We start from the raw sequence: 14,110 nt of genomic DNA on the forward strand, positions 1-14,110 counted from the left end.
AAACTAAAAAGAAAAGTCTATTGTGTGTCAGGTCTTAAAAAATAAAGAATCCGTCTCTCTTACTTCATCCCAAAATATACACAGTACATGTAGGTGTTCTCACTGATGTTTCTCAGGATCTGAGAAGATAACCTCACTGAATCTCTCTCTTATGTAATCTTGGACAGACTAAGAGGGGGGACGATCAAGAAGAAGAAGACCTGGACTCTAAAGCCATCTGTAAGTGAGCCACAGTCCACATTACACTCATGTTTTCTGAATTTGCATATATCTCACATCTTGAAATTCATTGAGGGTTAGGGTTAGGGTTATAATACAAATGATGAACATTAGAGAGTAATAATCCAATCCAATAATCCACATATCAAATATCTCAGGCAAAAAAAAGCGACCCCTTTTATGACTCTCTACTAAAAACAGATCTGGGAGTTTTGTGAAATGACATGCTAAAACACAATACGAAAATGGAACATGGACACTCAGACAGAGACACTTTACCTTGACATAAACCATGGGCAGAGTCTGTTTGGCTCGGCTGTAGTGTCTGGCCACTCTGTAGACCGTCTCGGGAACATAGTCCAGAACCAAATTCAGATACACTTCATCTTTCTGTTGGAGTGAAGCAGAGAAGAGAAAACTGAGATCACACATGAAGACACATAGGAGATGTAGGAGAATAGTACAAATATTATTGCACAGTGTAAAATCCTTGCATTTACAAACAACACATTTCTTAAAAAACCTTTCACTCATTAGCTACAAATGCAACCATCTATGCACGTGTCAGCTGCACATTAGTTCTCTTCCTCTTCCCTCTCTGTTTCCGTACTTTCTGCTGTGTATTTTCCCTGATGAATTGAGCCATTTGCGAGCTAATCTAAATTATGGGTTTTTTTCACAGTCTAACTGGAGATCCATTGTGTAGGTTTTTTCCCCTAGAGGACAAGAAACACACAAGCGTGCGTCATGACGTCCTGTTCTCCAACAGTGGCCGCAGACAGTGAAATCACTTCCTCGTTTCCTGGTTGGATGAGGCCGGCACACTGGCCCTGAAGGGATGCCATATCTGAGGCTTCTCCACCCAATTATTCTAGGACTTCCTTTTTCCTTTGATTCTGACTGGAGTTAGCCAGCACTGACTCATTGGGTGTTTCTCCCTCCCTCCCTCCTTCCAACCCATAAGCTAATTGTTAAATATTTTTTACATATAAGGCACCTCAACGATTCATTCAAGAGCTCTGGCATAGACTTATAAATGCTTTCACAGTGAGTCCGTCTGTTCCTGATGGTTGTGAGGTGGAACAACAGAGCTTACAGATGACACACCAAACTGCTTTAGGGTTGGGCGATGCAACGCAGCTATCAGCGGCAGATTGAATTTATTTGGCTGTTTCAAACTCATCAGGGCTGTAAATGTAGCACAAATAACGCACCTTTAAAACAACATATAAGCAGGGTTAGGGTTAGGGTTCATTATTAATTATTTCTTGTTAAGTAGATTGTATCTCATATCAAACACTGTCTTTTTTCCCAGTTGACTGAACAAATCTTTATCCTTGGATGGGATACCTCTACATTTAGTACCTATTTTACCAGGTAACCCAGCGATGGCCATGAAATCACTTCATTCATTTATTTATTTATTGCAGTTGATGATTATTTAATGTGCACTTCAAAAGGAGTGGAAGGTCATCAGCGCTCCAAACTGCCTTTTTCCATTGTCCAAATAGAGTTATTTAAACAATCATCTCCGCTGTTGCTGTTTTAACATACTTAGTACATATATGCTTATTAACTCACCTGCCATCAAAATATGCATTTCAGTGTTCATTATGGTTGATTTTCTGCTCTCCTAACTTAGGATCTACTTTCAGCCTTAGGATGTTTTGTGAATACGGCTCCAGGAGTGGTCGCAGCAGTGAGCTGGATAGCAGCAGAGCCGTTTATCTGCAATGCACAATGACTGAGCCGGGCCCTGGAGGAGCTCCCAGACAGACTGTGTGGTACACTTCTGTCAGCTCAATGCACTGCTTTGTTCTGACAGCTCTCTCCGTCTCACACTCAGACAAACAGACGTATTTACTGCGACAGCGAGTAAAAGAGGGCCGGGAGTACAGACGGGTGCAGACAGTGACTATGAGCATCATTTCCTGAACAGCTCTCAGCCACAGGTAGCTTCACTTGAACACTCATCTGTCACAGCCCTCTGTCTGTGTCCCTCTCTATCCTTCTGGCTCTGTGTATGTGTATGTGTGTGTGTGTGTGTGTGTGTGTGTGTGTGTGTGTGTGTGTGTGTGTGTGTGTGTGTGTGTGTGTGTGTGTGTGTGTGTGTGTGTGTGTGTGTGTGTGTGTGTGTGTGTGTGCACCCCCTTCCTTCTACAACTCCCATTGATAACATTTGTGACGACTACAGAGCCTGCTCTCCGCCTCCCGCTAGCACCACCAAAGCTATATTTAGCCTAGCAACAGCCATGACTCACTTCCTGCCTCACTACAAAGCCACTTCCTTGGCTTGTTCCAAGATGGTTAGCCAGGCGGGGGATCTGATTGGCTCCTTGTTCACTCCTGGCTAAATAATTCAGCCTCTAATTTGCTGAGAAAAACGCATGCACCTGAACAACTGCCTCAGCTATCTTTCCCCAACAGTCACTGTGCTACATTGTCTAAACGCATGTAATATACAGCATGCAAGTCTGCTTACATCACATTACATAAGTCAGCACTTGACATAATGAATATGTGAATCAATATGATTAGAAAAATGAACACAGCAGCCAGAGTGTCTTCAAACCTTTCATTTTATCTGACCAACAATCCACAATCCAAATATATTTAGTTTACAATGATATAAAACAGAGAAAAGCAGAAACTCTCTGCAACATTAATCAAAATCTAGTCTTGGGTTAGGGTTAGGGTTAGGGTTAGGGGGTTATTATTTTATTATTTTTATATTGCACTCTCAAGTTTGTTTATTCCACAACAAAGTGGTATTTAATCAGATCTCAGACAACCTGTGTTAAGGTGGTATTATTTCTGGGTTCTGGGTCTCTCATTATTGATTCATCTATCAACTACTTTCTTGATTAACTGATTAGTCATTTGGTGTATAAAATAGTGTCAATCACTGTTTCCCAAAGTTCAAGGTGCAACCTAAAATGTCTTCTTTTGTCCTGACCAACAGTCCATAACCCAGATGTTCAGAAACTTGAAAACAGTCACATTTATGAAGCTGGCAGCAGAGAATTTGAGCATTTCTTTCTTTCAAAATGACTCAAAAAGATGAATTGATTTTCAAACTAGTTGGATAAGATTACTTTCTGTCAGTTGACTATTTGTGCAGCTCTACTCTGGAACAGGGCTGCAACCAACAATTATTTTCATTAGCAATTAATCTGCAGATTTTTTTCTTGATTAATCAATAAATTATTTAGTAGGAAAAACAGTTAAGAAATAGTTTAAAAATCGTGTTCACAATCTCTCTGAGATATCTTCAATGTGCACGCTTTGTCTTACTAACAGTATAAAAACAAAGATATCCCATGTAGTGTCATATATGACGAAGGAAAAACAGAAAATGGTCACATTGGAGAAGCTGAAAACACAGACCTTTTTCCATTCTTGCTTTAAAAATTACTGAAACGATTAACTGACTTTCAAAAATATCTGATTTTCTGTTGACCAGCTTATCAAATAATCGACTAATTGTTCCAGCTATACTCTGGACCTGATGGGAACGTGGTGGCACGCAGAGGGTCAATCATTCAGCCATGTTGCCACTAGTTTATACATTTCTCAACTGAACTAAATTGTTCCTCCAAGACCTGAATAAAACATTTGAGGCCCGTAGCTTCAAAACCTTTCTGACGTCATGTTTATTTGATATCAGAGAATCCAGCTGAGTTATTGAAAGCGACTGCATGTGTTGTCAGTGTCCACAGATGAAATTTGGAGGGAGGCTGTGGCGTCTAACCTGCACTTTCTTCTCGCCTACACATTTTGCAGAGGTAGGAGTCAGACCTGCTGTTTGGAGCTGTGGCCTTCTGTTTGAACAGTATTATACTAACGGTTAAAGGGCAAAAGCAAAAGCAGTGTGTGTCGAGCACACCACATGCCAGCAGTTACACAAGACTACCTGTGCACATGCTGACGGCTACAGTCCTAGGCTTGGCTCACAGCTGCTCTCCTAACATCAGGAAAACACCTAAACACACCCGACCTCATCTCAACTTCGTCCGCCTGCCTCTCGCCCTCTTCTTTAGTACACATCTGTCATCTACTCATCAATTTTGACCATCCTGTTCCAGTGACATCACCTTTTACCTACTTCACTAGCCCTCGCTCTACGGGTGGTAAATCCCCATACCAGCAACACGGTGCCAGTCTCCATAATTAGACTGGAGTGATAGATTGAGGGGAGAAGAGGAGGAGAGAGAGAAAATAAGATACATGAAAGGGAACACAGCAAAAAGGGGAGGTAGGTGGGTGAGGGAGGTTTAAAAGTGTAAAAAAAGAGTCAAATTATATCTCGCTATTGCAGTCAAAGAGGTCAAAAAGGTGTACGGTCATGTGTCAGTATACTGAGAACTGGCTGTGATTCCTAGAGGCCGGTGAGCACATGGCATGAGACGAGGGGTGGGATAACCGGGTGGAGCTTACAGCATGGAGGGGAGAGGGCTGAAGTAGTCTATAATTAACAGACACCCTCTGGTCTATACCCACCTCTCACTCCCCCCCCCAGCTTCCCTTGGCTTCATGCAGCAGGAGAAGCATTCCTAACTGCAGTGTCACGGTTACAATCGCGTGTGCCAGGTCCACGTGTGTCTATATTTGACACATGGATCTCTGCCGGTTTGTCAGCTAACTGAATGACATAGTCCAGACTCGTAGTCTCCGGGGGGAAACGCTGATGGTCGACAGAGACACGGACAGCGAGGCCGCGCCGCAGAGGGGGACTTCCCTGTCACGATGCAATGTGCCGTACTAATGTATTTATTACAGTCAAACGGGCCAGAAGGCTGACATATGACAGGAGATGGTGCAGCTGACAGACATTGGCAGTCCAATATGGGGAGAAGATGAACTAAAGGAGGCAGAACAGTAACTAGCATTCATTACTTTGTTAGATAGTCTGACCATTAATAATCACAGTGACTCTTTGGAACATGTTAGAAACACTTTCACTACACTGACTCTGAGCTCTGAAAGATGACAAACTGATACTAGAAAGAAGTGCTCTGAGGCAGCATGAGGAGAACAGGTCATATACTCAAGAGGAGTTTCAGTCATTTTGCAGCTATTTGAACATTAGAAACAGTAATATACCAAAGACTGGATTCTTCTTTTTTGATTTTACAATATGTTAAAGGAGAGGACCCTACTTTATATTTCTAACTGAATCCACCTTTTTATTTTTAAGTGGACAATTTAAGGGCTTTTTCAGATTTACGAATATGTTAATGCTGTTGTTATGTCGGAGCTTGTTGACACCACGTCACTGTCACAAGCTCAATGTGCTCGGAATCCACATTTGAGATAATTGGAAGTGGTAACAGCGAAAGAATGCTAGAGAAAAACACATTCATGAAAACACAACCACACAATTACGTATTGTGTGGCATGTTTCCTGTTGCCATTTCTCCCGTTGCCATTAAACGCACCAATAACTCCCATCATCTCTTTTCTGTCGCTATAATAAAATAAATAAATATGCAGGAATATGTAGACTAAGTGGCCTCAGAACTTGAAACATGGTCACTCTACAGGGAATTACACACAATCATGCAGCCTACGTAGAGATATAGATGATGGTTAAGAAGAAGCACATATAACCCACTAACCTTGTCTCCACTGGAGTAGAAGAAGTAGCGCAGGCGGACTATGTTGCAGTGGTCCAACTTCCTCATGATCTGCAGCTCGCGATTCTAAATAAAACAAAAAACATGAAAAACATTTAAGATTAACATCTGCCACTCTAATAACACAAAGCGTTCGTTGGTATTTGGACCTTCAGGTGACCAACAACGCAAAAAAGGAGCTGTTTCTTTCTGACTACAAATTGAAAGTGTTACACATCACATGCCGCTCTTCGTCTTGCCAAACAATCATCTTGTTGACGCCACGTCACCGACACAAGCTCAATGTGCCCAGAATCAGGATCTGAGATAATTGGAAGTGTTAACAGCGACAAAATGCTAAAAAAAAATTCATAGAAACTTCACGAAAACATGATTAAACAATTCTGTTTGCTGTTGCCATTAAAGGTGCTAATGACGATAGAAAAAACAGCTCCTGTAAAGCAAGAGTTAGAGCACAGACAAGCTGAAAGTTATTAGAGAGAGATGTGTGTATATATAGGTGTGTGTGTGTGTGTTGTTCGTGTGATGAGCCACAGGCCTTCACGGGGCCACTAGACCAATGTTAGTACTGAAACCTGGTTGGTTATTCCATCTATATACATATACAGTGTGTCCATGCAGAAAATGGTTGTGCATATGGACTTTGACGTTCCGAAGGGTTTGGCAGGAACTCAAGCATTACATAAAGTTTCAACAGCTCCAGTATAGTTCAGATTTTCTCCCTGTTTCCATTTCTCCCTCCCTCCCCTTCTCTATCTTTATAGCACTGACTTGACTGCCTATTGGTTGGATAACAATGCAGAGAAGGTGAAGAAGGTGAATGGAGAAATGTCCAAGTAAATGAAGCACGAGTAAAAATCAGAATGTGGCTGATTAGTGGAGTAATTGCATAACAATCAGACTTTTTAAAAAATACTTTATTTATTGCTTTCATTTTATACATTCTGCGCATATACTTTGTCTTACAGCAATGACAACCCTTTTGTTATGTGATGAGGTGTATCACACAGTGAATACAACACAATAAGTAAAAAATAAATAAATCAAACAACTAATACAGCAAATAGCAAAGCAATTAGCAACAGTATTTGCAGTACAAATACAGGTCATCACAACATATTGTGGACAAATTCATAGAAAATTCACAAAATATACACAGATAAATGGTTAACAAAACCATTTTTTTTCTCGTTTGTTTGTCTGTTTTGTTAACAATCAGACTTTTGATGTCGGAGTCAAGTGCAGGTTTAAAAGTAGAATTGTGTGAGTTTTGTGTTATATTGTATGAATACAATACTATCATGGAGTGAATACTGATATTATGAAAATACATTTACAGCTCGTCAGGTTTTAGTCTGTGCAGCACAGAATATAAATGATCGTATATATTCCACCTGACAAAGTGACTGACCGGATTCCTGAGTGAACTCCAATACCAAGCTAGCTGGAAAACCAAGCAAACAGGCTAATATGACTAATACGTGTGTGCTGCTGGGTAAAGGAAAAAAAGGGTCATGAGGCTCTCGCAGGGTGTGACCACAAAGCGGACAATATACCTCGTTGCACTGTCTGACCTGCATCTTGAGTAAATCCTGAGTAAACGCAGGTCCTTGTTGTAAATCTCTTGAGAACAAGCGTGACTGATTGATAAGCTGATGAGGAGCCACTGAATGACCAACTAACCCGCTGACTTCAGGGACACGTGATAGAAAAATATGTAACCCTGATGAACGAATGTGCTTTTATCTTTGTGATCGTTTCTGCTTGTGCTATTATGAATATTTGAAGCCTTTACAATCCTTCCAGTATCTGAACAAATAAAATCAACTCAAAGTGGAAAATCACTGCTTCTTTTTTTTTTTTTCAGCGGTTTTGGTAGTTTTAGTCAAGCTGACCGATAAGCCAGTCCATCAGAATGACTTGAATGAATTATCACGAAATAATGACCCAATGCACATCACAATTACCCAGAGTCCATGTTGAGGTCTTCAAATACCTGGTTTTGTCCCAAACTCACAGATGTACTGTCATAAAAATTGAAGAAAATCAGCTTTTTTTTTTTTTGCTTAAAAACCCTTGATACTCCAGATTAAGTCTCTCTCCATGCATTTATCTATTACGCTACTAATTATTTTAGCTGTATTAGCTGCCTAGTGAGCTGATCTGCTGACCGTCTGAATGTGGTTGACAAAAAAAACCCTGATAAATGGAGTTCCCTCCATTATGTGGGTTAGGACCAATATCTGGCTGGCAGAGGGAGATATGCTGCTGTCCCTCCACACTTCTCTGCTCCTCTTTATGAGGATTTAAATCCCTTTTCATTCATTTTTAAACGCAGCAGAGAGAGCCGTCTGTCCACTAAACTCTGCAGCAGCAGAGCATCGCGCAGCTTAATAGTCTGGTACAGACAATCCTCCCAGGCTAATTCACTTACAGGCAGACGCAAATGGTTCCCACAGTCCTCCTGCTGCTTTTACACCCTTTGCACTACCACCACAGACACACACATACACACATAACCCCCCCCACATCATAAAGTGACATCATATTGTGCAGGTCAGAGACCATCGTGCACTACTAGGCAACGCCCTCGTCTTCTTGCGGTGGCTTAGTGGGAGTGTTTTAGGGTGTGTCTGTGTGTGTCTGTGTGTGTCCGTGCGTGTTTTGTTATGTGTGAGAGAGATGGTACCATATGGAGGAGGAGCAGACGGGCTGTTCAGTACGGCCCTGCCCAGCTCCAGTTATACTGCAGTCATTCCTGCTGACCTGTCATCCTCCAGTGTGTCAGCAGACCAGCCAGCAGAGACAGAGACAGAGAGAGGGGGAGAGCGACAGATGGAGATGGAGAAAAAGCGAAAGAGAGGAAGAAAGGCTCAATTGTAACACCTGAACTTCATGCTGTTGTATATCATCAGACAAAACCACATCCAGTTTCCAAAAAGATGAAGAGTGAAGAGCAGTTGCACATCACCCACACAGACTAACACACGCAAATGCACTGGGCGTCTCCGTCTTACTGTGTTGCTCAAGTAGCAGCAGATAAATGAGATTAAATGTACACAAAGGATTCAATTTAAAGCCTAAGAATAGTTATTCTATCTTTAAAAACAGATGAGCACTAGTTTTTAGTAAATGTTAGTCAAATAAGAGTGAATAGTGCTTATAATAATTACTTTCACCTGCGGATTGATACACATTTGGTTTGCTAATAAGTATTTACACAGCAGGACAGTCTGTATAGAAAATACTAAACCAGATTGACCTTGTTCATCAATCATGATAATGGAGGAACATGTCATCCAGCTCAACAGTGAGACTCAATGATGTGTTTTTAAAAGCAGCACAGAGGAAGAAGCTCATCGGGCTTCGGCTACACAGACAATACTGGTTAATGGGATGAGTTCTTTGTTGGTCTTTTTATTGGATTTGTAGGATGACAAATAAAAAGATCACCACCAGACGTATCCTCTCAACATATTGTCCGCTATCACCAGACAGGCTCTCGCTCTGCGAGTGTGTTGGTTCTAATGCGAGCATCCATTTTCCAATCGGCTGATATGTGATCCCTCAGATGGGAGTGGAGAAGGACCTATCCCATAATGCACTGGGAGCAGCCTGTAAGCCCACCAGGATTGTCTCACACATTTATCAGCTACACCGTAACACGAAGCCTGCTCACATGATTACCCTGTTGGACGTGTGTGTATGTGTATGGTGAGACAGTGAGAGAGGGAAAAAAAGCATACCCACATGTTGGAGTAGCATGTTTCTGCTCACTCAGAGGCATAGAAAAAGAGCTTTGGTGGAGGAGGAGAAGTAATAAAATAGAAGAAAAGAGCAGGCATCTGAGTATGCGTTTTGGCGCGTGCTAGGCAGTCATGTGAGGAGACTTAGCGCTCATTCGCCTCATTTTTCAGGACAAGCTGTTCACAGGGAAGGACGGGCCTAGCAAGTACAAGACCGAAAATAGGTAAGAAATGGAGGGCTGCTGAGATGGAGGGTCTTCTGTAAAGAGGAAGCTAAACATCAAAAGAAGAAAACAATGAGCTGTTTACAGATGCAACCTGCGAGTGTGTCGCTACCCACAGGCTAACCACCGAGAGCAGGATACGACTACATCATAGCCAGATCCCGTGGTCACAAATACTGTGCGTGCGTGCGTGTGTGTGTATACATTGTGACAGATGGTCGGGTCTCACAGTTGTATGTCTCCACCAACCAGTTTACATCCACGTCCGTCCAGACTCATAATATTTGCAGTGAAGACTTTGAAGGAATTTGATAAATGGTATCGAGTGTATTTTCCTTGTGTGTGTTCACATGTTCGGCCAATAAAACGATTGTGATAGAGCACAAATCCTCAACCCGGCAGCACAGAAGTTCTTTTAGAAGTTTCAAGGTGGGCTCCCAAGATAGTGTCATCACTTCGATCGCCGACAAAATGTGAAATACGGTCACAATCTCCCCTCCTGCTCCTGCCGTTAAATAGTGGCCAGAAACATAATGATGTCACAGTGAAGCTGACCGTTGACCTTTTTTTGATGAAAAATGTCATCACTTCATCATTTTATCCTATTAGACCATTTTGTGAAACATTGTCATAATTAGCATAAGATTGATTGAGTTATGGTCAAAAAACGTGTTTGTGAGGTCACAATTACCTTTGACCTTGGACCACCAAAATATGATCAGTTCATCCTTGAGTCCAAGTTGACATTTGTGCCAAATTGGAAGGAATTCCTTCAAGGCGTTCCTGAGATATCACATCCATAAGAAAGGGATGGATGTATGGAAAGACAATACGAAAAAAGAATGCTGTCAGCAGCATGGACGTATTAAAAAAAAGAGAGAAAAAAACATTAAGTGACATTTGCCTCATCTTTTTCAGATTGAGGACTAGCATCTGCTGAAACAGTGTTGAACCTCCAACAGCTTAAACTCAGAGCACCTCCTGCTCAAGTATTTGGCTGAACCGGTTGGCTCAGCATGACAGTTCTGGGGGGGAAAACGCTGCAGACAAACACATCTGACTACCTTTTTTTTACTTTTTTTACATACTTGTGGGAGACGACAGGGAATACCTACGCTTGTCTTGCCATCACTCTTACACACACTGATCGCCCCGAGAGAAACAAAGTAGATAATAGTAGTAGATAATGAGAAAGAGACAGCGACTATCCCTGTGAATCAAGGGAATATCTCTGTCTAATGCATTTAAACCAAGATAATCCATTAATAGATTTAACAAACAGTAGAGCTGCTGCAATTAGTTGATTACTTGCCAACTATTAAATTAATTGCCAACAATTTTTACAATCAATTAATCATTAATCATGTAAGAGACAAAAATATCAAAATTCTGTAGTTCCAGCTTCTCAAGTGTGATTTTTTTCTTCTAGGTTTTTTTAGTGGTCTATAATTTTGACCTCCACTGATTATTTTGGGGGGGTTTGGTTTGTTGGTAGGGACAAAATAAGACATTTGAGATTGCACCTTGAGCTGTGGGAAACAGCGATCGACATTTTTCACATGGCCCAAACAACTTAAACGATTAATTGAGAAAATAAGCACCAGATTAATCAGTAATGCAAATAATCGTTAGTTTCAGCTCTAGCACACAGCAGATAACTGATTTATTGATTTATTTATTCTTTTCATGTTTATTTTGATGGCGACATGTATGTAACACAGAGCAGTGCAAAAGCACTTACAGTCAGCTAGTTTGCAACACTGGACTACAGACGGGGCTTAATACAAATACACCACACTCGACAGAAAAATACATATCAAACAGCACTAATAAAGAAATGACTCTCAAAACACAGAGATGTCTTGCACAGCTTCATTATAGCACCAGCATCATTGTGTGTATACATTAGAAATGCATTTAATCCATGTAAATATGCATGATCTATTTTTTCAGGAATTTTTTACATTCTTATTCTACCTCTGGTCTTTCCTCATTGCAGATTCATGAGAGTTATGATGGTGTTCCCTCAGCTTCTCAGGTCATGTTTTTATTGAGTCCTTTATTTATAGCATAGTTATTTATTGTATGTGCATGGATGGGGGGTGGTGGGGGTTCGGGGGGGGGTGGCATGAAGCATTTCTCCTTTCTTTTAAAAAAAATATTCAACACATTTTGCAATTTTAATGCATGTTAATGAATACATTTGAATCATGTTTTAGGTTTGCTAATCATTTTGCTTAAAATTCAGTATTAGAGAAATGAAATGAGATTATCACATAGAGAAATAAAGACAGTAAGTAAAATATGTGTTCTCATTTCTGTTTTCCTCCATTATAACTGCAATATGTTTAAATTGAATTACAATCAAGTTTACAATAGAATCACCATGTGCAGGTTTTTCAGCTCACATGTGGAACACATTATAGTCGCACATTGTGTTGCATCATCCGATCAGAGCACTTTATGCTGTGCAGGCACGGGTATGTGGGATACAGGCTGAGAGCTAAATCGTGTGAATGTATAGAGTGGCTTCATTTGACTGCAGGCGTAACTAACATTCACACACACACACACAAAAAAAAAATCTGTGCTTGCATTTGTTTTCAATAGCGGTTGGATGCTTGAAAGCACCCTGACACACTGCTGAGCACTGCTTAGTAAAAGCAGATTTGATAATTATCAAAAGTGAAAACCAACTTTATTCAATCAGTCTCCATGAAAGTTTTTTATTGCACAGAAAGTGAGATATTAACTGAATCCATTAAGGAACTGTCTGGTAGTATATGCCTAAGAACAGCCTATGATGGCTACAACACATTTAACACTTATATTTAAAAATGAATCTCCCACACAGTATCAATGTCTAAAATATCAGGAATCATTTTGACTCGTCCCGATGATCGTTATATTGTCCACCCCTAACCCTCAGCTCTTTACTTAATGAGAATCTAAGCAGCTGTCCTGCAGGCTCGGCAGTCTCAGGTCTTTTATCTGCGAGCTGTGAGCTAGCAGCAGGGACACCCCTCCCCCAACCCCCACACCCCCAAACCAAGCAAAGGGAGTGACAGACAATGTCACCACAGCCGAGAAACAACAAGCCATCAGTCAAATCTATTCAAAGCACAGGAGGAGGATTCCAGCAGAGCTTTGCTTGGAAGGAAATATGACATTTCCATGGTGGCAACTGAACTAAACGTGACAGATGACTGAGTATTAACGGGTTCCAAGTTTGTTTGTGTGAAAGGACACCCTCCCACCAACACTAGAAGCAGGAAAACACACACACATACAGACACACACAAGCATTGAAGCAGGGATGTGTCAGTTGCAAAACACGAGTATTTTCCTTTTGTGTTTTTGGCAGCTTGTCTGATCTCAGTGTACGTGAGAAAGATCACTCCATTCATGTTTGTCTTTCACAGTTAATCCATCACATTCATTAAGGCAACAAATCTCTACTTTGGTTACATTGTTAGAAAAAAAGATGACAGAGTGAAAGTGTGAATCATTGTCATTTACTCTTCCGTTTTCTCTGTCCGTTGGTCATAGTTTTGTTGAGACAGTTAGCTGAAAGATGCCTTGTGCGTACCTTAAATCTCTTGTCTTGCAGGACCTTCTTGATGGCCACCAACTCTCCGGAGTCACAGAGTTTGGCCTGGTAGACGACGCCGAACGAGCCGTTGCCGATGACCTTAGTGTCCGTGTAGCTCACCTCCTGTGGCCGGTCGGGGCCTTGGCCTGGAGTGGCCACGACTGTTGTTACCTTGCTGCCATCTTTATCCCCTGAAGAGAGCGAGAGAGAAACAGACCGAGAGAGATGCACATGCTCAGAAAAGTACTGGTAATGCCAAAATGTAACAGTGTACACATTAAACAGTAGAGTTTAGTGGTGAGTAGTAGTTCCACGTTTGAATCCCTGCTAATAAATATCTTAAGAGAGGGAAGGAGAGCAAATATGGCCTCTGTCTTTATGACTACAGCCAGTTTAACCCCCATTTGTTCCAGCAGTGCGTCTAAACAGTGCCATCCAGTGAACTTGTTATGGGGACGACGGTGAAAACGGTTGTATAATGTCTTCTGCTGCCCTACCGGAAGCTTTCTTAAGTCTAAATAACCCTGATTATGTCATCAAGTCAAATTGGGCGGGCATAAAGGGTCTAATGGAAGTTGGATTATGGTAAGAGTAGGATCCAGTGTCTTTTGGAACTTGACCCATAGGAAGGACTAAAAGCGTCTGCTGCAAGTTCAGGCAAATAGACTTCCTTTATAAAGTGACTCATCTTAA

The 14,110-nt window shown here is 41.3% G+C and overlaps 1 protein-coding gene across 3 annotated transcripts in view; it reads right to left on the bottom strand.

Annotated features, from left to right (window-relative positions):
* The window catches only part of gsk3ba (glycogen synthase kinase 3 beta, genome duplicate a), a 32,345-nt gene that overhangs the window by 6,889 nt on the left and 11,346 nt on the right, over positions 1–14,110 (bottom strand). For all 3 annotated transcript variants that reach the window (XM_062432107.1, XM_062432106.1, XM_062432108.1), the window contains exons 2-4: positions 13,415–13,608; positions 5,838–5,921; positions 499–609 (exon numbers count right to left, since the gene is read on the bottom strand). In XM_062432107.1, the coding sequence (XP_062288091.1) occupies positions 499–609; positions 5,838–5,921; positions 13,415–13,608 (389 nt within the window). The remainder of the gene's footprint in view (positions 1–498; positions 610–5,837; positions 5,922–13,414; positions 13,609–14,110) is intronic.

This window comes from Scomber scombrus, chromosome 13, assembly GCF_963691925.1.
Source record: "Scomber scombrus chromosome 13, fScoSco1.1, whole genome shotgun sequence".
Classification (NCBI taxonomy): Eukaryota; Metazoa; Chordata; class Actinopteri; order Scombriformes; family Scombridae; genus Scomber; species Scomber scombrus.